A 25,180-nucleotide genomic window follows, 5' to 3' on the forward strand; every position below is an offset into this window, starting at 1 on the left:
GTGAACTTGAGATAAATTAAGACTTTGGAGAAGTTTGTGGGATATCTCACTAAGGTGAATCTGTGAGCTGCCCTCTGATGGAGGGAAAGAAGAGAGGTCAGGCTAAGCCTACACCCATGTATCACAAAGAGTCTCCTCACAGGAACCCTGTACAGACCAGACTGGTCTTTCAGTCACCAAGATAACTATGTTTGCTCCCTCTAGGGAATTCAAGTTTTCTTTATAGCTCCTCATTGTAAAAGCTGTAGGACAGAGTAACAAATTTTACTTTGAATTCAGGGTAGTTCTTTACCTGTGTTAGTTTTCACCTCAAAAGGATCCACTTTTATGCAATAAAGAAAATAAACCAACATTTAATGATGATCATGCCTCCTAATTGATAATTCATGCTGAATTTTGAAAAAAAAGACACATAATTAGGCAAAATAATCTGTCTGGTACACTGTCTTGGAAGCAGAGCACATTCAGTGCTCTATTCCAGTGAAACACATTTATTTGAAAACTTGCTGGTTGAAAATAAAAGCCAACAGATCACCTCTCACCTTGACTAACTTCTGGATATAGTTTTTCAACAAATATATTTGTTTTAAAACAAAACTCACAATTGAGTGAAACAGACTAAATGAAAATACCAAAGAGAACTCACAGACCCACCTGACACATTTAGCTTGTATTTCTTTGAAGAGCCCCTCTGTTGCTTTTGCTTTAGCAGTGACTTTATGATGCAGATGTATGTCAATCTGGTCCTTGAAGTTACTGCCCCTGCCTGGGTTCATGCTCTATCCCTGGAAGTGGTCCCAGGATTTTAATTAGAGAACAGAAATAGCAGCCTGTAAATGACACTCCCTTGCTTGCATGGAACAGTTTGTCAAGAAACTGAGAAGCAAGTCAATATTTGTGTTAATCCTCAATATTTGTGTTAATCCATTTTACAGTGCTCTTATAATCTCATTAAAGCTTACAGCTGAGTCTGGCTGTAAGGCAGCTGCTTGCTGTCTCATGTGGCATGCTTTCCCTTCCTGCTTCCACACTTGGGATTGTCAGCAAGGTGAAGAGGGAAACCCAGGAAACGCTACTGGACCATTTATATCTCATGGGCACACACCTTACATTTTCAAAGAAACAAAACTAAATCATACTTTTTTCATCAAAATACACAAACACTTATACAAATATTTCACATTTCCAAAAACCCAAACAAAAACCATTATGACTACTTACCTTAACTATCAACTTACATAACTTCCTGTTTCTACAAAAACTGTTAACCCTCAAAAATTATAAACTTTACACCTGTAACAAACAAATATTACCAAATACAAATCTTTTATGAAGTTAAAAAATATTCATGTATCTATTAATACTTTTTCAAATACAATTTTTAATTCTACACACAAAAAAAACCCAATCATAAATACCAACACTTTCTACAAACTTTTCCTTCATTAAATATACCCCCCCCCACAAAACCAAACAATAACCCCACAACTCAAAAACTAACCACATTTTTAATAAATTTTAATATTCACCACACTTTTAAAATTCCTGAATCCCCCACAATTCAAACAAATTTAAAAAAACCACACCACACTCTAAAACACATTTTAAAGCAACAACCACAAAAAATAACTGAAACAACACCTCAAATAAAATTAAACAAAACTTTAAATATCTTTAATTTTTTAATAACTCATTTACAAAACCTAATCCTCCAATTTTAAAACACTTTTCAGATAACACAGAAATGAAATTTTAAAAAGTCATCCAATTTGAATCAAAAACCCTAAAACAAAAATTAAAACACCATTTCCACAAATAGCTTAAAATAAAAATTATATTTCCACAAATACAAAAACCAAATAAATCCCTACAAAAAACATAAAACCATATCACACTCAAACTCACACCAACAATTCCACAAACAAAAAACCAAACACACAAACATCAACCACACAAGAAAACTACAGTTCATACCAAACACTCCCAATTCAACCTACAAAACAAAAAAATCTTAAATTTTATATTAATATTTGGACTACAAAAATTAATATCATATAACTTTTAACCAATACTAAAATAAATAAATTTATAAAAATTAAATATTAAAACCCTAACTTAATACCTTATAATTAACCAATCCCTAAAGAAATACTAAAAAATTTACTCTCCACTTCCTGAGCCATTGATCTTTCCAGGGTCAGATCTACCCTGTCCACTTTGGTTGAAAAACTGAGATTATGAAACTAGGCACAGGTAAATCCTAGAAGAGATTAAATTTAAGAAATTGTTAGTCACTAATAAAAGCAGTACAACATAAATGACTGAAAATTTGAAAACTCAGTCTAGCTGTGCCTTGAGGCCAAAATAATTGATTATTTAATTGTTATAAATGCCTAAGCCAAGTATGACCCTGAAATTACTTTCTTACATGACTATGGTTTGAATGCTCATGAGCACTCACTTTTCAAGTATACAATTACTTTTAATTATCTTTGACTATTTGGAATAATAAAGCTCACAGCCTTTTTCAAAGTTATCCAAGTTTATTACTGAAAAAAAAGTAATAATCAAATGTGCATGATACAGCAAGTAGTTGCATTTGTAGATGTAAACCCTGATAAAGTAAACAGCACCCCAAAGACAAATTTATGCCAAAAGTGTCTTACAATAATTAATCAGATTTACAACTTTTTCCTCAGTGAATTCTTTTACTTCTGGGGTACATAGCTGCTTGTAAAAGCAATCTTAAAACACAAAATAAACTGAAAGCTGACATGCTGGAGGAACTTACAGCTTTTGCACAGAAAAGTAGATTTCTTCAAAAATGCTCTCTGATACTGTAAATTTCTTTCAAATATTACTTACAAAGTGTAGATTTATGAGTAGAAAAAATAGCTGAAATTTTGTTCTTACTGCTTACTTAGAAATCAAGTTGTATTTAAACATTACATAACTTTCAAATATATAAACATTTTAAGAAATCTGCTATGATTATGACATTGCAAGTTAGCCAGGATGATCAGAGTAAAAAAAGTGACTGAACTATCTTATTCAGTTAGATTTTACATGAGATTATTTCAAAGAACTGAAATTTCAGTGATACTACTCTAGGTAAAAATTAGAGCCAACAGTTTGGAAGATTTTTCAATACGAAACTCCAAGTCTATTAAATAGAACAAGAACAGAAAATGTAATCTGGTTTTTTTATTATTATTAACAGAGAAATCATCGTGTTCTCAGTGGTTAAAATCTCACCAGCTTTAGACTCCATTAAGTTTAATCCTAAATTCTCACCCTGTTGCATTTGAACAGGTAAGTAGCTCATGTCAGTAAGAATTCAAACTCCAGAGAACAGCCAGCAATAGAGTGCTTGTATCAAGAAGACAGAACGAGCCAGCAGAACTCGCACAAGATCATTGTGAGTGCAGTGCCGAGGGAATACACCATAACATTTCAAGAATACAACCCAGTCCTGGATTTAAAAAGTTCCTGTATACAATGGAGTAGTGCAGTGATTTCCCTACTGTTCCTTGTTGTGCCATTAGAACTTTGTGCTGTTGTGGTAACATTGTGCTATTATGGCTATACCAAGCTTGTGACAATCCAAGTTTCTAGTAAATGTGTTTGCAACGGCAATATCAGATAACAATTTTCAAAAGGAATCCAGTGTAGAAATTTAAAAATTATACGACTGTGACAGTTTCCAAGGATTTACTGAACTCATCATGAGGTTTGCCTTGCTTCCAAATACCCAAAGAAGGGTATTTAGGATGTATGTGCATGTGTAGGAACGGACATAATGAGAAAAGACTGTGGTGCTTGGGGAAGTGACTAAAAGGACAGTAACAGCACAGGGAGAGGTGCCCCATACTTCCTCACACTGCTTCATCCCACCAAGGCAAACTGATTTGCAAAAAGCACCAAACAGACTGCTATTTGTGCACTTTCTGCTTTGGCATCTCAGTTGGGGACATCCAAAAACAGCCTGAAAGAAAACTCTGCTGTTACAGAATTGCTCTGGAAACGGGACCGTCACTCAGAAGGCAGTGTGCAATAAAAAACACTGAGGATAAGTAAAGAATGAGCCAAAGGAGAAAAAAAAAGAAAAGATCAGGAGCCAGTCCCCATGCTTCATCCTCAAACCCTTATTTTTCAGAGCCTGTTGCAATTCTGGATCAAAACTTGCTGGGGTGAACAGGAGACCTTTGCTGCCTGGTGCTCATTCTCACCCTCCACATGCTGGCTCTGAATTTGACCTCAGAAGAATGTGTGCTTTGCAAGTGTGAGGTTGAGTATGAAAAGACTCCAGGAATTTTTGAAGCTACTAGATTTTCTACTACAGGAATATAGGTTAGAATTCACTAAAACACTTCCAAAAAGTGTCATTGTTTGCATCTCAGTCAGACAAAGTATGCATTGGAAACAAGTAACAGGTCTGCCTAGAAGTGGAATTCTATTTGAATTCTAAAATCAGTCTTAACATCAAATAATTATTACAAAATGCTGCCCTTACATTTGTTTCAAACTTTGCCCCAAACAAGGAACATCAGCACTTTATGAGGATTCAAAAAAATATAATGCTTCTGGAAGTACTACTGCATTGTAAGTGATTACTGACACCACTATTTTCTTCTCTGTCCATTTTCTTAATAGAAACTAAATAGAAAATATGGGGTTTTTTAAATTTTCCATCAACTTTATGGCATTCATAAGTAGCTGTTTGTATAAAATGAGCTTTATTGATAAGGCTATTACCCAGTATATATATAAAAATCTAGTTTATAATAGTTTTAATGAAAATTGGTGACATTTACAGGCTAATTTGCCTCCAAACAAATTGTTACATAATGCAAAAGTTGCTAAGTCCCACAGTGCCATGTAGGACTTGGCAGGTAACTCCAATGGACTCCATGGCTCCAGAAATTCTCTCTGGATTCTGCAGTGGAGGAACCCGCAGCAAGGATGTGCATTACACATATGATTAGACTGATCATCTTAATGGCACATTAAGAATAAAACATCACCAAAACTTTTGCCTTTCCCCATATTAATACTTGCCCTGAAGCTATGTTTCCCAAGGTATTTTTCCTTCTGTAGAACTTTTTATGAAGGAAACTTCTGGAAATTTATTAATTTTTCCATTAAGATATTTATCTACTAACCTATATGTACCAGTTTGTCTAGACACTTTCCTTTTGTGCTTTCCACAGGACACAATTGAGCCTAACTGTGCCTCAGAACACAATCTATGACAAGTTGTTGTTGGAAAAGGCCACAGTTGATATGTATTTCATACTAGTGAAGATATGTACTTCCATGAAGCATCTATGAAAAAAAAAAAAGCTCACTTAATCACTATTGAAATTTTAGCCCTGTCACCATTTTCTCAAATTCTTGAACGAAAACAGTTAGGAAAAAACTGAACCATTAATGCTGGAAAACGTCACCAAAATTATCAGGTCCAGTCTTTGACCAAGTGTTACCATGACAAATAAATCACAACACTAAGTGGCATGTGCAGTCATTTCTTGAACACACCCAAGGATGATGACCCCACCCCCTCCCAGGACAACCTGTTCCAACGCCTTCAATTAAAAAATTCTTCTTGATATCCAACCTGCACCTCACTGTGTGCAGCCTGAGGTTATGTTCCCTTGTCTTGTCCCTAGCTGCCTGGTAGAAGAGGCTGACTCTCACCTTGCTACAATCTCTTTCCAGGTAGTTGTGAAGAGTGGTAAGACTCCTCTGAGCCTCCTCATCTAACTAAACAACTATAGCCCCTTCAACTAACCCTTCCTATGACTTAATCTCTCCAGATGCCTCACCAGCTTCACTGCCCTTCTCTGGACATGCTCTAGCACCTCAGTGTCTGCCTGCAACTGAGAGGCCAGCACTGGACACAGGTCTCAATGCATGGCCTCACCAGTGCCAGATGCAGAGGGACAATCAGTGCCCTGCTCCTGCTGGCCACCCTGTTTCTGACACAGGCCAGGATGCCATTGGCCTTTGTGCCCACCTGGGCACAGCTGGCTCATGCTCGGCTGCTCTTGGCCAGCACCCCCAGCTCCTTTGCCACTCTGCCCCCAGCCTGCAGCACTGCAATGGGTTCTTGTGGTTCCAGGGACAAGACTTGGCATTCGGCCACACTGAGCACTCCACTGACCTGGGCCCATGGATCCAGCCTGTCCAGGTCCCTCTGCAGAGCCTTCAACAGTCCCACCCAACTAAGGATTGGCTGAAAACTCACTGAGGATGCCCTTGATCCCCTTGTCCAGATCATTGGTAAGGACATTAAATAGAACTGGCCCCAACAGAAGTGGTTCCCTGGGAAACCACACTCCTGACCAGCTGCCAGCTGGATAAACAGCTCTCACCGCCATCCTCTAGGCATGGCCATCCAGCTTTAACCCAGCTAAGAGAGCACCTGCTGCCACCTTCTCCAGGAGAATGCCATGGGTAACAGTTTCCAAGGCCTTACTGAACTCATCATGAGGTTTGCCTTGTTTCCAAATATTCTAAGGAGGATGCTCAATCAGCGTGCTGTGGGAGCCTGAGCTCAACATTCAGGCAAGCCTTAGCAGTCAGTTGTGAATACTCTTAATGCCTCCCTCTTTGTAGAGACAAACTATGGGGAACCTCTCATTAGGATGGGCAATAAAACAGAATTCTTATCTTCCTTTTTTTATTCATCAAAATTCAGATCTCACACATTAGGCATAAATTAAGAATAAAAAGTTGTAAGAAATGAGGTGCATCTCATGTATCTGGACTTTGTGCCATTCCTGAAATGGAAATTTCTTTTGTCTGGATCAAGATGCAGAATTTGGTTAAGAATAATTAACACATTTTGAACAAATACTTAATATATAAAAAAACCTAGTTGCTCATGCAGTCTCTCTAAGGGCGCATGCATAGAGCAAACTTTTCGTAGATTAGATCTGCAATGATCTAAAGCATTTTTGCACAAACTGAGGTTCTAAAGCTTTGTCAAATTTCACAAATGCAGCCTGCATGCACAGTCTAGTCAATTTTTTGAAAAGACAATATTTAAAATATTAAAAGATCATTCACCATTCAAAAAATACATTATTCCTGAGGACAGTGTGTGCCTTATTCTTTAGGAAAATAACATGCAGTCAATGAAAACAGCATACTGAGCAAAGTCCAGCAAAAAGGTTTCTCAGCTTAAGCAAATGGCTAGACAGTGGCAAGACCTTTACACACTGTTGATGTCCTCCAAAATGAGAGGACACACAGAGTGTTTCTCCAAACTTCATGTCCTTTCCCAGTGCATAAAATGCACCATGTCAGATCTACATACGTGCCTTTCATAGGCTCTTATATCCCAGTGTTGAAAAAAATTCATAATATATATAAATGTAAATCTCAAATACAAGAAGATTGTTTAATGTGTTTTTTGAAGTCCAATTGGAATTTGCCTAGGCATGTACTGACACGTGCCAATATCAATAGCAAAACCAAGAAAGTATAAAATAATATTTCTGATTTTTGCCTGATTTTACCCTGTATCTTTATTACTTGGGCCAGCCAAGACATTTTGTTTTTAGAGAAAATATTACAATGAGCTCATTTGTGACCTCCTGAAGCATTCAAATATTGTCACAAGGTGGCACAAAAATAAAAACTGTGACACACGGTTATTGCTGTCAAACAGCACTTGACTGTCCACAGAATGAGACACAGAGACAATAAATTAAATCAAACCTTGAGACTGTATTAGCACTGAAGAGAGTGCAGTAATTTTTTTCTGATAATGACTCCCGAGGAATTTAATGCACAACCCAGAAGATGAAGGAACAAAACAGCCTTTCCAAAGTATGGCAAGCTGAGTTCCATCTGCCCTTTATGACAGAATGAATGGCTAATGTACCTGATTGGGTCAGATCTTCAAATTTCTTTCCTCCTTTCATGCAGTACTATACATACTCCTAAAAGTGCCTTGTCTGGTAACAGAGCTGAAATTAATCAAGAAAGCTCATGAATGTCGTGAAACAACTGAAGAACTTAAAAGTCTGATGTTAGGCTCTCTGGATACAATAGATCCTATTTACCTACTTTGATGGGCTCTTGACTCTTGAAATTAATTTCAGTGAAATAAAATAAAATTATTGTGCTAATAAATGCAAGTGAATACTCGAATCACACTTTTTAATTACACAGGATTAATGTAAATAGCAAAAATTCAGGTCTTTTCATATCTGTCAGCAGTGATTTTGCTGCAGCTTTATCCCTAAAAATAACGTCAAAATTTGTAGACTTTGTAGTTATTGTGCTTTGCTGACTCTTTGTTTTTTAGATTTTTCTCATCCAATACAGAAAAGCATTATTTAAAACTGTACGAGAGAAACAGAACTGTAACTCTGTATATCCATTCCCCTCCCTGCAAGGTATCCCTTAAATTTGTTTAAACATTAAGTGCTTTTCCTGTATTATGAAATGCTAGTAACAGACAATTTCATCACCAAAATGTGACTATTAACCACAATCAACACTGCAGTATGCTGTTTGCACGTAAAAATTGAAATTTGATTCTTCAATGAACATCTATTTTTTTAGTGATTTTATAAAAAAAATCCACCCCAAGTGTAAGAAGGCATACTACTACTACTAATAATAATAGTAAATACCATGTGTGTATGCATTTATATACAATCTGTATACATATTTAGCGGTATCCAGCTCCAATGTTATGACATATTTAGGCCAATAAAAGAAGTGTACATTACCGCAACATTTACTATTACAATAAGAAGAACCTTGTTACAAATTGCTCTTCTTCTCCTTCCCTGAACAAGTAAGCCACAATGCTATACTGTATGTCTCATATATACTGGCAGAAGCTTGCATACTATAAAGATATAATCGAATTTGAAGAGAAAGTCATTTGCACTGCATGGGAGCATTTCAAGTTAGCACTCTGTGAAGTCATGGAATCATTGCCCAGGCAGATCAAGAGGAACAGTAACACAGTTAGCATGAAAATGACAGTTCTTTCATGCTGGAAGCTGAAAATGACCGTTCTTTCATGCTGTGTTGAGATGGCCTTTCACACACAAAAGTGCAAGGACAACTGAACAGCTGTGTAATTTTCAAACAGAAAATTACCTTCTCCCGGTGCTGCTGTTTTCTTTCTGAATTTGGACTTTTTGGTTTTCAACTAGGTGTATAAATTAATGACACTAATGTGCAAATCTTAAACTGCATAGTAAATATTTAGCAGCCACAGACCCCTTTTTTAGGGTAGGACCACATCCACAATCTCAACAAGAGACTAGGACAAACCTGACAAAACAGTAAGCCTGAAAGATCAAGTCATGGCCACAAAGGCAACAACTGCTCTTTTCTTTAGAGGCATTACAGATGGAGATGAGCAATCAGAAGCTGTAGAAGTAGTGGATATCACATAAGTTGGTTTTAGTCATGCCCTTACTCTATAGGTTCACAGGTAATTTTCTGTTTTCATCATGCTGATAGTATCTCCATAAACAGCATGAAAACCCATTGCCTTTTTTTAAAACAGAGTCCAGATATTTTCTTTGTCTGCACATTTCTGAATGCCAACTGTCACTGGACTTCATCACAGACCAGTTACAGGTAAGGCTTTTCATTGACATCACTGGAAACATCCATTTCTCGATGCCCACCAAAGTAAGCAACTGCACTGCCTAGCAAGAACATAAATACACCACCACCAAATCTCCCACTGATGCCAGATTGACTTCATTTTGTAACTTCGCTCTCCAGTTCTGAAGTGTTTTTGTTGTAGCATGGTAGTGACTAAGGCCATTCATGGTGATACTGTTTCCCATTCTTTTTCCTTTCTCTTTGCAAATGTTCCAGTTCAGCCTCATACATCATTTCCTGGACTAAGTATTTCTCTCTTCTCATTCTGTCACACAAGTCTTTGGGTATGTCTGGAATTAGGTAGGCAATGAAAGACTTTATTCCAAAAACAAGGTGCTGAAAAGAAAAACAAAAATAATTGCTTAACATATCAATAAGTATTCCTCTGTAGGACTACACTTTAGAGCCTAAAAGTCTGTGGCAGAACTGGAACTGAGATTCAATTTGTGACTGAAAGGCAACTCCTTTGTTTTTTTTTTAATAAAAACACTCCTATGGGAGTAAATGAGTGATCTAAAAGAAATGGGAAAATGCTGAAGTTTCTAAGAAGGAAAACAACAGGTAGAGTTAGTGACTTAACTGAATATGTGACTACAGGATATGCTAGTTTGATCAACAAAAGCCAATGCTACCAACAAGCAATCTGTTCAGAGCTTATCATGGAAATAGGTGATCAGAGTCCTGGGGAGAATGCAATACATACTTCAAACTTAGCATACATGTTTCAACTTTCATATTAACCTAGAATCATGTATCATTTTCCTGACACACATTCAATCTTGTAATAATTGTGCCTAATATACGCAAAACTTGCACTTCTTTTTCAATAAAATAGGAACGATTGGGCAGGGAACCAACATGATGTATAAGATGACTGTTAAGGAAATATGATTTTAGAGGCATTCTACAGCAAGTGTATGCTCTGTCAATTCTGTTTAAAGTGGCTGATAGTCAACAGTTTGAGGAAGAAATTTTTTTCCTCAGTCTTGACTGTAATGAACAAACAATTGATTAAAATGACAATTTACTTATAGGACAACTATAAAGAATCAACTCAGACCTATAAAAGGTAGAAAGGGCTTGCTCCCTTCCACAACTAACCTCAAATACTATGATGAAGGCCAGCCGTGCTGCCAGGACATGCCAAAACTGCAAAGTGAATTCATACGGAGTCGAACTCCATGGAGGGGCTCTGTAGTCTCTGTACCTGCAGAGCAAAGAGAAACTCAGTGAGTTACTCTGTGCTCTCTTGAGTAATAAAAATTTTGACATGGTCAAGGGCTCTCTGGTTCATCCCAGATCTGGCTAAAAGGAGAGAAACTGAAGTGAAAGCAGACTTCAAGAGGAGTTAAACTGAAAAGGAGAGCTGTCCAGAATACAGGCTGTTAAATAAAGCTGTTTATGAGACAGTACTTTTTCCTTCCAAAAATCCAGAGCAAACAGTTTCTTTTATTGTTACAAAGCTGAAGCGTTAAGTGTGTTGATTCTAAATTGGTTCTTGTCTTTGCTTATAAGCATTTGAGAGTCTCCAGACAAAGTTTGCATAAATGAAATATGATTCTAATTTAAACTAATGCTTACTGCAAACCTAACTCAGAAAACAGGAGTGCGCTCATGTCCTATTTCATTTTTATGCTGTATTTTTATATTCATCTTGCATAATTGTTTGCAAGAATTGTAATCTCAATCTGAGTTAGAGAGATAACAAAAATTTTAGTTGTGTATTTTAATTTATTGACTTCAGAATGCTTAACAAAATTGAAATGAGGATTTTTACCCTTCTTGGCAGCTGGTAAAACTTTTAAATTAAATAATTCATAGAGACATGAAAGATAATGGCTTGCAAGAGTCCTACAAAAACTTCAAACACAAATTTCCAGTATGTCTGTGTGGTAGGATACACTGCTCTCTTTGTACTCAAGGACTCCATGTTGAACAAACATGAACTCCAATGCTTTCAAAGGCAAAAAGGAAATGCCAGCAATTTCAGCACCGCTAATTTACTGTCTGCATTAATGTCCATGTCTGTATTGCAGTAAGTGGGAGCAAAGAAACGTACCGACAGTATCCTGAGTATCCCATCCCAAGTTCACTCAAATCAAATACTGACAAACTGCTGTTGACATATCCTTTTAAGCATCTGAAAGAAAAAGCCATATGGGCAGCGCTTTCTTCATAAAGTGGTTATACAATAAACATCCTGTACGTAAACATATTCTGCTATCAGATACTGTGAGCATAGTACTTTATTTACTTATCAGGACAAAGGCAACTCTGAAATTCATGCAGAGAAGCAAAGTTTACTGGAAAAAGAAGACTAACAACTGTTTCAGCTATAGCACTGTTTAAAAGTCTATTTTCAGCACTTCTTATGGTTTTGCTTCTTACCTGCTGGGAGATATAAACCAAAAATTGCTGCTATGATGCTTTTAACTGTTTTCTAAAATTACTGATCTTTGAAAGATGGATAGAAAGGCAGAGAGCAGAATAATTTAACACCCTTGCAGAATTGGCCACCAATAATGCAGCATATACAAAAAAATAACAGGTTTTATGAGTTTTCATCAACAGTAACATGAACAGTGTATATATACCAAACACTTATATTAAAGGCAAAAATGTATTACTATTAATTACAGAATTATATAAATATGTTGATTTATGACTGTAGGAGTGAATTTTTGCTGTTGCTTGAAAACCACAGAGACATGAAAGATATACTATCTTCTTTAAATCTGTCTTGTAACTTAACTAAAGCATATTTGCAAGTCAAAGAAGACATAAGAAGAGATGCATGAGGAATTCTTTTATAATCCTGGATCTTCAGGTTTGCTATAATACCTCAAACCACTTACTGACAAAAGAAGAAATAGAATTACATAGTTCTCTCTTAAATGGGTAGGGTGCATCAAGCACTAACATTTTTCTGATACTATCTCTTTTCATCCTATCCCACCTCACTATTTTTGGCCTTAAACTCTCTTTTCCTGTGACAGCTCAGGAAGAGTAAATCACTATTTTTGGGAGCATATATGTGTATTTGGGAATGCACTGGGAGAAGACAGCATAGACCTACTGCAGAGAAGAGGAAAAGCTTATCTATAAAAGATCTGAGAACTGATGCAGTGTACAGACTTTTTTGTTTGCATTCAGGAGGGAAGAGATGATTTTCCACTTCTATAAAGAGCTACTTTGCCAACTCTTTGGAACAGCTGACTTACTCGCTCTTCTCATCTGGGAAGGTTTGCACAGAATGTAAAGAAATGTATCTGATGTAAGTTATCATAGAAATACAGCAGTAAATTGTGCTTCCACTCAAAAATACATGTATATATAAAGAATATCCTAATTACTTCTCTTGTCTGTACCCTTGATCTGCACAGGGACCATATTTGTATGCATAGACAAAACGTGGAATGTAATCAGAAGTAATGGCAATAACAAAGGCATTGGTGATGACAGCCAGAACTCCAATTCCTTCCAGAATTCCATACCAAATACCTAGAAACAAGAGAAATTTCAACAAAGTAGTCAGTTTTTTATAGTCATATTGTCATATAAAGTCATACCAGTGATAATAAAGTCATTAATAGTCATACAATTTTCCTTTCTTGTTAAGAATGAGTTATGAGACAGAAAAACTAATCAGATGAAGCCATGTCCCCACACTGCAGCCACCACCCGTACCACCCAAATGAAATCCTACAACAGTGCACACCCTGCTGAAAAGATACAGCCAAGCAACAAAGACATAATGGTAATTTTTTGTTATGAAGGCCAAATAGGAGGTTTTGGAAAGAGATTTCTTATTTAATTAAATTTTAAATTAAAAGTTAATTCAGTCCTTTTATATAATTTCTAAATTCAATTCATTTTACACCTAGAGTTCCACAAATCAGAAGCCTGAAATACTTTTAGCCTGTTTCCAATATTCAAATTATAACAATTCCTTATTGTAAATGGGAAACAAACTTGAGGGATCCTCTTTGCAAATCAACTAACTATCCTTTTGTTGCTGAAAAGGAAAGCTGTCACTGAAATCTGTTAGTTACGTTATCATCCTGACACATGAAATACTTCAAGGGTGGAGCTCTTCTCAAGAGGAAAACCCAAAGAGATGGTAGCTGGCAATGGCAGCCACTGGGTTCTCTCACCTATATCTGTTGCTCTTGCAGGCATGGGTCTTCGCCACTGAGTGACAAATTTGTATGCATCTAACCTGATTTCTATGATGTTGTTGAGCAGTGCCAGGAGAGGTGCCAGGGGGAAGGCAGCCACAAAGATGGTGGTAAAGCCAAACTGTAAAACTAGACAGGCATTTCCATGGTTAGAAACTGGAAATTCAAAAAATCTTTTAATGTGTAACATAGTTCTATCTTCTGAAGAAAACCAACACCTCCTAGATTTGCTCACCCATCTCTAAATATTCATCCATTAAACCATGGAGATTCATAGGTTGCAGATTCCAGTCTTTTTCCCATTGAGGTAGAGAAATTTTATTCTCCATTGTTTGCCCTCTTCTCTTCATTTTGCGTCGTGACCACCAATTCTGTAATAAACTTTATTAGATAAAGAGAGTATTAATGACTGTATCTGCTCACAGACTTGAAATATGTTCTGGTACTGTTCTGAAATAAGCAGCCCTGTTTTGAACAGCATCTGAATGATTACTTAAATATTTTATGGAAAATTTTACAATATCCTCTTAGATGCAATGCAAAGAACTTACAGAAGATCTCATAATTCTGCATTAATATTTTAATTGTCTTTAATGTAGTATGTTTGGCATTGTATAAATAAGCTTTTCATAATATGGAACACGCTTGCATGGACTTTTTTAATTTGGTAGGATTTACCTGAATGACTAAACTTAAAAAAGTAAAAAAAAAAATCATGCATAGCAAGAGCACTAAAAAATAAATAATGCTTTATTTCAATCCTGTAAAAGACAAACCAGGTCAGTGGAACCCAGTAAGAACACCATAGTAAAACACACTGAAGACTAAAATACATATATTTTTGAACAAACCTAAAGATCTAGATGTTCTACAGAATATTTCTTTTCTTAAAGCAGGAAAAAGAATTTTAAAAGGTGTTGCTGTATGCAGAAATATTTAAGACTATTCTTCATAAAGCTGTGCAAAAATCTTTTCACAAAGTAGTCATAAATATTAAGGAGATAGTAGGCTCATAAATTACACTGTAATTTAAATGAAAAATATTATCTAGTACTGACACATGGACCAACTAAAGACTACTATTTGTTTCTAGATAATATGGAAGAGAGACTAAAGATGGGAAATAACTTTCTTGTAAGTATTTTTATAAAAAAGCAGCTCTTTTTTCTCTCAAGCTAATTTAGTGTTTGGCTCCTAATCTCTCTTGTTACTGAAAGAGCAGGTTTTGTTTGTTTGAAAGATAAACTGTTGCCTATGCTGCAAACAATGGTTTTGTCAAAACAAAACATTTATTTCTGTAACAGAATATAAGCATGTTCTAAAATAAATTTTAGACAAAGTTAACATCCTGCTTGGCTGAGAAGACAGGAAGCCTGGCAGTTAAAGTAGGTTTCTCAATTTCAAAATTCCTCAACATACAGTACACTGTCCCTCATGTGCAGAACAATTGCAATTGCATGTTGTGAGCAAAATCCTTCCTAACGTATTCTCAAGGTTGAGACTTCAATTTGATCAATATTTGATGATCAACATTTTACAGGAAACGTATTCCTACAGTTTCAAGTGAGGTGTAAGACTCTTAGCTCATTAGTCATTTCAGAGGCTGAACATCTCTGTATTACGGAAAATGAAATCCTAATAAACAACGGAGATGCTTAACATATCCTGAGAATCTTTATCTCAGAGTGGAAGACAATGCTTTCCTTGGGAATAAAGCGACAATATCTGAGGTGCAATGTGTGAAAGCATTCTCCAAATATAAAAACACTTCTCCCTAGCACTGAATCATGCTAACACGGATTTACTATTTTTAAAATGAACTTTAACGTCTGAACTTACGGATAGCCTAGTTCCATGAAGTTGTTCCACATTTGTTTTAAAACCATAATAACTCCCATTTGTAAGCACAGATCTATCAAGCAGCCACTAGGATGACACTGAAATGAAGTGGAAGAGATCAACAGCTAAAATCAGAGAATTCATTAATTTTTTATTTGTTCAGAGTCTAAATTAAAAATATTAAGTGTGTTGAAAAACATTAATCTCCACCTGCAAAATATTAAAATAAATGTTAATAAAATAAATATTAACAGACTTCAGCTGAACAATCTTTAGACGCATTGTTAGCTATTAGATCATATTGCCCAATTTAAAGTATGTGTGCTAGATATATGATAAATGATAAAGACTGTTTCACTTAGACCAATACGTACTTAATCATTTCAAAAAAAATGGAGCAATATTTCATTTGCAATAATCCAAGTCTAAAGAAAGATTTACTGGCAGAATTTCTGGTACTGGTATGTTATCTGTATCTATCTATCTGTGCGTATATATATACATATATATGTGTGTATACGTATGTACTGCTATATTAAAATGTTAAGTAATTATAGAACTATTTTTCAATTAATTGACTACAAAGTTATAATATTTTACTCTGTGGCTACCAAGTTTCAGTAGAAGAAATCTGATTTTCAGAGAAAAGAGGACACTTCAGCACACTGGTGAGTTGCAATTCTAACATTCCTGTTAAATTTTGAAAATATTATTTTCTTCTTTTAGAACTGTACAAAATTATAGATTGTTTTGGGTTGGAAAGGATCCCTTAAGATGATCTAGTCCAAACTTCTGCCATAAGTATGGCCATTTTCAACTAGAGGAGTCCCATCCAACCTGACTTTGAATGTTTTCAGGGAGAAGACATCCATCACCTCTATAGATAACCTGTCACACTGTTTCATCATCCTAATAATAATAATAATAAATTTTAAAAATAATATTTAAAAAATCTCTTCCTTACATCTAGTCTAAATCCACCCTCTCTTTCTTTAAAATCATTAATCCTTGCCCTGTCTCAACAGGCCCTACCAAAAGTTTGTCCCCTTCTTTCATTCAAGCACCTTTAAGTACTGAAAGGCAGTAATAATGTCTCCTTGGAGCTTTCTCTGCTCCAAGCTGAGTAGCTCCAATTCAGCCTACCTTCATAGGAGAGCTGCTCCAGCCCTCTGATTCATTTTGTGGCCCTCCTCTGGGCCCATTCCAACAGATCAATTTTTTTTCTGTGCTGACAGAAATTAATCATGTTGATTAAAAAGCTGATGGCTTTATATTTATGTCCTCTATCCAAAAATTCCAAGTACCAGGAGATTCCAATCTCATAGGAGTCACAGAGCATGTGAGGTAAGGGACTATTACTGATGGCTTTTCCCTAAGACAGACAGAAAGAACTCGTGTGCCTTGGGCAGAGTCACTCAGCACACTGGAGAACACAGAAGGAAAAACCCATCTCCTGGATTCTATCCTTTGCTATAAATAAGAGTTTAATATTTGCTGGACTTGGAATAATAAAATCTTTAAACTGGGCTTCAGCCACTTCCTTTTTACTCATGGAAACATCACAGGAACACAAAACAGGATTGTTTACCTCTTCCAGTCTCCATCTGTTAAAAAGCTTGTTGTACTTTCCTGGGCGGCCTGCAAATCTGGAAAATAAGATTTCTGTTTCTAAGTGGACATTCCAGAAACACCCTGTGTATCAATAGTTGTTTCATAACATCCACTGAATTCAGGAAATATCAACAGAATAAATCACACAGGCTTAAATCTGGTGTCTGTAGGATATGGAAGTTTCAGAATGCAAACAAAGACCATCATTTTGCAAGTGATCCTAAATTTTTATTATGTCCTGAATAAAAATCCTAGCTTCAGAGATTTCACATGTTAGCTATTCAAACTCTAATCTACTTCTAAGAAGACAAGCAAGCCATTACAACTAATAGGAGTTAACTGCAGCACAGGGATCTGCTTGCCCACGTGAAGTGTACACTTGATTTGTAAAACAAATCCCAGCTCTTGATGACCTCGATGAAAGTTATAAAAGAGAGAAAAAACCCATGTCTGGTCCTGTTAGATACAGGAGAGAGCAATACACACAGAAATTTTGGTATTGTACGGTGAATACACCACTGAATGCAACGAACAGATTCTCACCAACAGTCCTTCGTAGCCTTTTTTTGTTTCTTTGCTTGTTTGTTTTTGTTAGTTTTTTTCCAAACAATCCTGAACTGAAATTATACTATAAAACTTTATAGAAGATACCCTGAAATGTTCTGTAGGTTCTGCAGGAATGGTAAGTGTGATCATTACAAAACTGAACTGAAGATGAAGCAAGGTTAGATCTGTGCTGTATCTCATGCTCTAACCTAAAGACACACACAAAAATTAGAGCCAGAATTTCTGCTTCTCCTGCTCTTGTATAATTTTTGCCAGACAATATTTACTATTTACAGAAATGCATTACTGGAAATGCAACTCAAGGGGAATAAACAAGAAAATAGTAATGAAGCCTATTAACACAGGGGTAAATACAGACCCACATCTAGCAAGCGGTTGCATTTTCTAAAGTTCTGCCTTCTTATTTAATAGGAAAGTAATGTACATTCCCATGAAAAAGTAGAATTTTTACTCTCTAGTTTCATGAGTAAATATTTCAATGGTCCAACCCTTCCAACATTTAGAAATATTTAGTGTTTTAATTATGCTCAGAAACCAACTCATATCTAAACCTTACAGTTCAAACTGCCCCTGTATTTTCTTCAAATCTATAAAATTACTGAAGATTTTGAGTTCTGTAAGTGCAATTGGCAAACATAACTTACCTGCCAAGAAAAAAGGCAATGTAGAAGATGGAGCTGTTCAAGTTGACAAACTGGAAGAGGAACATTTTCAAGGCAAAGCTGTTTTCCCACTCAGATTCTGTTCTAGGGTGCTCTTCAGAAAGACACAATATACATTATATAAACAAAAATGAAACTGTGTTATGTATACGTTTGCTCACAGATCAATCAATATTAACAAAACAAAGAGATGGTTTTAAGTCATGTTGCCATTGATTTATTTTCATTGCCCCAACTTAGACTACGTTGTTTATGTGGAAACAGAAGATAGGAACCCCTTGGTTCAGATAATACTATGGGAAGATACCTGTTTCACATCCATGAAAAAATTTGGAAACCAGTGTTAATTTTTTATCTTAAGATTAAAGGTATCTTCATTCAAAGAAAAAAACTCACCACAAAAAAAAACCCACAAAACCCAACCAAACAACAACAAAAACCCAAAACAAACAAAACCCAAACCAAACCAACCCCCAAAAAAACCTGAAAGCACTTGGAATCAGTAGAGCTGCCCAGGGAAGCAGAGGTGAAAGAGTCATCTAAAAGCTAGCTGATTTCTCATCCAAGCTTCTCACCCTCTAAATACTTCTGTAAAACCTTTACTTCATCCTCAGGAGTTCCCTTTCATAAAGCTTGAGGAGTGTCAAACAGTTTTTAATTCAGCGAGGAAGGGACAGAGGGTCTCTCTTGGCTTCTTTTGGAAAGAAATGTAGGAACGTGTAGTAGGGCTACAAGCGCTCTGTGTGGGTCTGGACTGCCTTTGGATATCTTTCCTTAAGATTATTTATGTCTGAATTAGAATTTGGTGGTAATGTTTACAAATTAGTTTTTTACAAAATCCATCTTTGATGGACATATCAAATTTGGAATACAGTACATTAGTAAAAGTTGTAAAAGTATATGAGTAGTAGGTCTAAACTGCCTGGATTTGTCAGTTAAAACTTGTGCTGCTTAACTACTCTGGTCTACTGATGACTAAATTTGGATAGAAATATACAGGATACTACTAGCTTTACATAAGGACAGCTGTTCCCAGAAGGGTGTGCTTTTCTGATGTAAAACACCTTAGCAAGAAGAATGAGCTACCTATCTGAAACACCTAATGCTTCTTTATATTTAATTCAAGAAATCTTTTTTGAAAAAAGTTCTTTCATGTATTTTGGGAAAAAACTGCTTAAACACTTAAACAATGATTTTCTTTCCCATTCTATGACCAGTAACAATACAAAATACTTTAAAAGGAATAGAAATAATTTTGATATGAAAGAATACTTTAAAATATTTGAAGAATTCAAGTAAGTTGGCCATAAATTCTGCATTTTTCTAGCCTGTTCTACTGCCTGTTAGGTGAAGCAGTTACAAAGCTCTGAGCACCTCGTCATTTAATACTTTAACCAAAAGAGGGAGCTGTGGAATTTAAGCAGCCAGTTGGCATTTAACCAAGACAAAATCACTTGCATATTTTGACATGGGCTAAAAGTGAGCATGTAAAACGAAACACTAAACAGTAACACACTGACACAGCCAGAGATCTTAAATTCTATCTTTGCTTTCTTGCTTTCTATAAGCTAGAAAGCTTTATGTCTGTGATTGAATCATGACTAGAGGCTTCAGTATAAAATTTTAATGTTACAGAATTCACTACTATAAAATTCATGACTCAACATTTTTATCTGGGACAACTTAATTTTATCTTAACCCATTTTTTTCCATCTGAAAGATCAAATTAAAAATTAATAAAAAACAAACCAAGCACTTGGGGATAATGGAAAAAACCCTTTAGCATTCTAAGAAAGAATAAGTTTTGACTTTCACTCCAAAAGAAGATAACTATTTTTCAGTGTATACCACAAAACATTAAAAGTAGAAGTATAAGAACAAATTCCTTACTTTTATTTTATTTCCTCACTGAGATACTAATGTATTTTCTTTCTGTGATATTTCTCACTTTCTTTGGAAAATGCCAGAAATGTACTTCACAGATCAAGTTTTCAAAACACTTCTTTAAAGGTAAATAAAGAAGTATACTATAAAGGTATATGCCACAGCCAGCAAGAACCACACCATTAGTAAAGACCTACATACCTAAATCTGTCAGGAGATAGGCAACTTTTTCATACACCTAAAAAAGAAATGAAACGGTATAAGTACAGGACATCCTGGCTGTAGTGATGACAAATCCACATTGAAAACAGAAGCATCTTGCTCTACAGCATCAAGGTATCATAGTACAGTTTTCCTTTGTACTGAAAACTTTTCTCTCTATATATTGACCATGTGAAGTCTTTGTTTTAAATGTCATTTAGCCCCAGGCAATTGCCAACTCTGAAATACATTTCCTTCAGTGTACTACAAATAGCAAGTTATTTTGGATAGCTTTGCTTGTTCACTTGAATATACATTTTATGATGTGGAGTGATCATACATAATAACAGAAATAACTAGAGGACTCTGATTGGAAGAATTATTTCTTATTGCAGCGAGTACAATTCCTTAAGAGAACTAAAAGCCAATGTTTGCTGGGTTATTACTCCTTTTTATCTGTTTGTGCTTGCATGGGAACAGAAAGATGATAAATGATAATGCAGCTGAAATAATAGAGTTTCTGTCCATGTAATGCTATAAGAGCAAATGATTAAACCTGTGCTGCTACATGACAGAAAAAACTTAACACCAAAATCATATATCACAGTGATTCCAGGACTGTGCAACACTGATATCATATCAGCATTTTAGTAAGAAGTCATTAATCAAAAACAACCTAGAAACCAAATTCTCAGTCAAGAAAATAATGTAGTTCAAATTAGAACTACATCTCCAATTAGAGATCTACTGCAAAAGGTAATATAAAAAAATACAAATGTAAAAAGCAGCAATCTATACCCTTGTAACTCGGTGACGTAAGCGAGGATGTGCAGTGACAAATTAAGGAGGAATTGGAGAAAAACATTAACAAACATTGCATCAGAGGAGAAAAATCCACTGCAATACTAGCTTCAGACACTGCTACATGAAAAAGCATAAACGTGTATATATCTAATACATGGGTAACTCAGTAAGCTTTTAAAAATTACTCTTTAAAATTAACTGCTTTTTTAAAAGAACAGAAGACTTACAACATTGAGTGACATGATGATCATAAAATTGATACAGACTCCAGTGCCAGATGTTGCAAACTGCCAATACTTCTTGATGAAATACCACTTGAAAGAAGCAAACTGCTCCATGGCTACCAGTCGATACACCACAACTGCAAACACTGCAGTAAGGACCAGTGAAATCTACAGGTATGTATTTATGAACAGAGGTATTAGAACAAAAGGAATCACATCTGAAATTATATCCACTGAAGTAATACAACAAATGTTTTAAAGATTGATATTTGTTTTGGAGAGCAGAATTTGAGAGAACAAAAACCAAGATGAGTTACAACATTTTTTTTACTGTTCTTTTCCAACATAACTATATTGCATCATGGGAAACAAAGAGATCCCTGAACAAGCAGTAGGACAGACAATCAGTTTTGCCTATGTTACGTAAATCCACTAATCTTAATGAATGCACTCATGCCGACTTACTATTTACATCAGAGTAAGGTGAATTACAATACAACAGTTCTAATATTATTAAACATCACCATAAAGAATATTCCTGAGACAGACACCATCAGTCGACTGAGCTTATCAGGGAAAGGCTGAAAAGGTTCAGGTTTTCCTGTGATGGGATTTACTCTTTCCAGTTGGGAATATTTAGCTTCAAATTGGGGACGCAGCTCTTCCTGGAACGACAGGGTGGATTCCATTTGTTGTACTATTTATTTCTCTCAAGAATCAGACATACATGTAGAACATTATACTGACAGGGATCATTTTTCATAATGCTGCAACTCAAATACCCAAGTAATTTGCTCTTTTGAAAATCCAAAGAACAGAAACTACAGGAGCCTTCCCCACTACGTGAGGGTGTTAAAAAGAATCATGGGTCATACTGCCGGCTTAGACACTAGATTGTCTGCGAAAATTGGGAACAAAACTATAAATTAGGGCCAGTTATAGTGGTGTTGTTTGTGTTATAAGAGAATTTATTAAAAATAGCCAGCAGCTTCTATCTACTTATCCACAGAAAGCTGTAAAACAAGTGAAGTCTGTTGACTTAAACTGCAATTAAATCACTGATATAGGTAAACTACAGCTATGCTGACTAGTAATTTATGGAATAAAAAAAAATTATTATTGCTGATGCTGATAGCAGAATGTTCAAGGATAAGCTATGCCTCTCCAAGGATACAAAATCTAGTTTCTGTCTTGTTGCTTGTCTTGGTCCTATTTTTATGCAGGATCAAGTATTTCCAGAACAAGAAACCATGGAACTGAAAGGCATCTGTGCTGACATCAGAAGCAGCTACTGTCCTCTGTATGGGAAGTATTTGCACTCAGTTTTTCCAAGGATACTCTTAATAAATGTACAATTATATTAGGAATTATAATGTTAGTTGCAAAAAGCAAAGTATCCTTGTACAACCGCAAGCATACCTTTGTATTCTGCAACTAGTGCTATAAATACAAATATGATCTGAATGACCAACTCAGATGACTGACACACAATATGGATTGATACTGAGACTTTACCCATGCTGATAGCATGGTTTACACGTAAACTTCTGTTTCTTCTTACCTCTTCATCTTCCCAGTCTATGAGGTCCCAATCATAAGTCAATACAGCTCTCCGTCTTTTCCAAAACTCCAGAAAGACTGTTGCTGTGGAAAACAACTGTACTTTAACTATGGGGGGAAAAAGGGCCATGCAGATCTTAAGAAAATCAGCAATGTAACATATCACTAGCCAGCTTCTGGCAGTTTTCCTCATAGAATCTGAAAACTCTAAGTAGCTTCAGGATAATCCCTGTTAAATTTAAAACAGTACTTAACAATGTCTATCTAAGAAACATATTTTGCTGTCCGCAGTAGCTGTACAAAAATAGGTACCTGTCAACATGAGACACTGCCATCCCTTTAAATTCATCATTTTGCTTTTCATTTTATTCAACACATAGAATCTTCTCTTGAAGAAACAGGGAAACACATACACAATAATATCTATTAATAAAAAGCCAAGAACTATCTCCTTTTATTCAGTTCAAATAAGAACCTCACTTCTTTCCCAGCTATACCAGTTTTATACTGTAGGAGTCTTGCTACTAGAATAATTTTTTAGCAACAATTATTTCTAATCTAGGTGTGAGATCATAATCAGATTTTCCATGTACTTAGGGGTTTGGATAAGATAATTACACCTAATAAATAACTCCAAATTTCCAAAACACTGTAGTCTGCCACTGAGGATAAGACACCTTGTTTAGGGTGTGACTCCTGACAACACACAGAATTGTCCAATTGTTCCTTGAAAACCAATGAACTCAAATAGGAAGTAAGAAAATTTGCTTCCTTCTTGAAAGCCAACTGCTCAGAAGAAGGATTTCTAACTCAAAATAAACAGGATGATCACATATTCCTACCTTTATCTATATTTCTGTACCATGTTTAATATATTTCTGGGTTTCTATACATATCTGATACATAATTAGTTATCGCATTATATATATTATACCTATATCCACATTATTACGTATAATTTATATAATATATACTCTTCACAGTGCTCTTACCAGTCTTGCATACAAAGAAGCTAAGCTGGGGATAATACACACTCAACAAAAAAACCCAAATGAACAAATTAATAAAACCAGAAAACCAGCCCTTATTCTCTCTGCCCCCTGCCCAAAACAAAACAAACAAAAAAAAAAAAAAAAAAAAAAAAAAAGAAAAACAACAAAACACAAACCCTCTAAAAAAATCACGCATAGGAAAAAGCATAAGAAAGTAGCAGAGGCTTGAAGACAAAAGAAATAAGTTACTTTTTTCAGGTATAAATCTCCTTCATTCAGGTGGTGAAATACCCACATACATGGACATCCAAATAATTAATGATGCTGAAGAATAACTAATTATAGAATTTACTGTGCTGTCATATGAGAGCTCATGTGTGGGAGTTAAAAACTGGATCATCCCAGTCTGTTTCATATACAGAGAAAATACCCCTCACCAAAATCTCACTGAACAACATATGCTGAACAGCAGATCTACTACAATCGTGTGACTTCAAGGTGCGGTTTTCTCATTCTTCTCAATTTAACATTTGAAAAATTAATGCCTAATACACAGTTTCCAGTTTTGTACTGCAAAAGAAGTTTGCACACAAATTCAGCCTCATTCATAACCTCTGGACTGATTTAGTTTTCAATTTGCTCCTGGCAGTGTTCATATGACACTCACTCTGCTTGTAAGACTGCTCAAGGCCACAAAACATTATCCACCAACTTTCCAGGTTAATTGTAAAAATTCTAATTCTTCACGAGGCAGCATAAATCTTTAGCATGCTCTTAGAATTGCTGTCTGCCCTGAAAACATTGCCTTGTGAACACCATCCATATATGTTTCATGACCTCACTCCATAGCAACGTGGATTTGAATTATCAACGTGGTTTTGATTTATTCCCTTCTGAGTATGAGGTCTATTTATAGAACCGTGGAATTTTCTTATGAAATGAAGCTTTTGTTCCAGAATCACTAAATGTGAAATGGGTAAGACTGGAAGGGAGTGGATCATCTAGTCTAACCT

General features: G+C 35.6%; 1 protein-coding gene across 7 annotated transcripts in view; it reads right to left on the bottom strand.

Moving 5' to 3' along the window:
• Positions 1-1,967: 1,967 nt before the first annotated feature.
• ANO3 (anoctamin 3) overlaps positions 1,968-25,180 on the bottom strand; it is a 116,778-nt gene continuing 93,565 nt past the window's right edge. For 6 of the 7 annotated variants that reach the window (XM_030948775.1, XM_030948781.1, XM_030948780.1 and 3 more), the window contains 13 exons: positions 23,177-23,259; positions 22,140-22,280; positions 21,619-21,783; positions 20,588-20,624; positions 18,485-18,596; positions 17,251-17,308; positions 15,663-15,760; positions 14,059-14,204; positions 13,800-13,952; positions 12,999-13,146; positions 11,705-11,785; positions 10,747-10,852; positions 1,969-9,981 (listed from right to left, as the gene is read on the bottom strand). In XM_030948775.1, the coding sequence (XP_030804635.1) occupies positions 9,799-9,981; positions 10,747-10,852; positions 11,705-11,785; positions 12,999-13,146; positions 13,800-13,952; positions 14,059-14,204; positions 15,663-15,760; positions 17,251-17,308; positions 18,485-18,596; positions 20,588-20,624; positions 21,619-21,783; positions 22,140-22,280; positions 23,177-23,259 (1,511 nt within the window). In that variant the 3' untranslated portion in view covers positions 1,969-9,798. Of the gene's footprint in view, positions 9,982-10,746; positions 10,853-11,704; positions 11,786-12,998; positions 13,147-13,799; positions 13,953-14,058; positions 14,205-15,662; positions 15,761-17,250; positions 17,309-18,484; positions 18,597-20,587; positions 20,625-21,618; positions 21,784-22,139; positions 22,281-23,176; positions 23,260-25,180 lie in introns of all 7 variants that reach the window. The other variant, XM_030948779.1, reaches the window with a different exon arrangement.

Source organism: Camarhynchus parvulus, chromosome 5, assembly GCF_901933205.1.
Source record: "Camarhynchus parvulus chromosome 5, STF_HiC, whole genome shotgun sequence".
Classification (NCBI taxonomy): domain Eukaryota; kingdom Metazoa; phylum Chordata; class Aves; order Passeriformes; family Thraupidae; genus Camarhynchus; species Camarhynchus parvulus.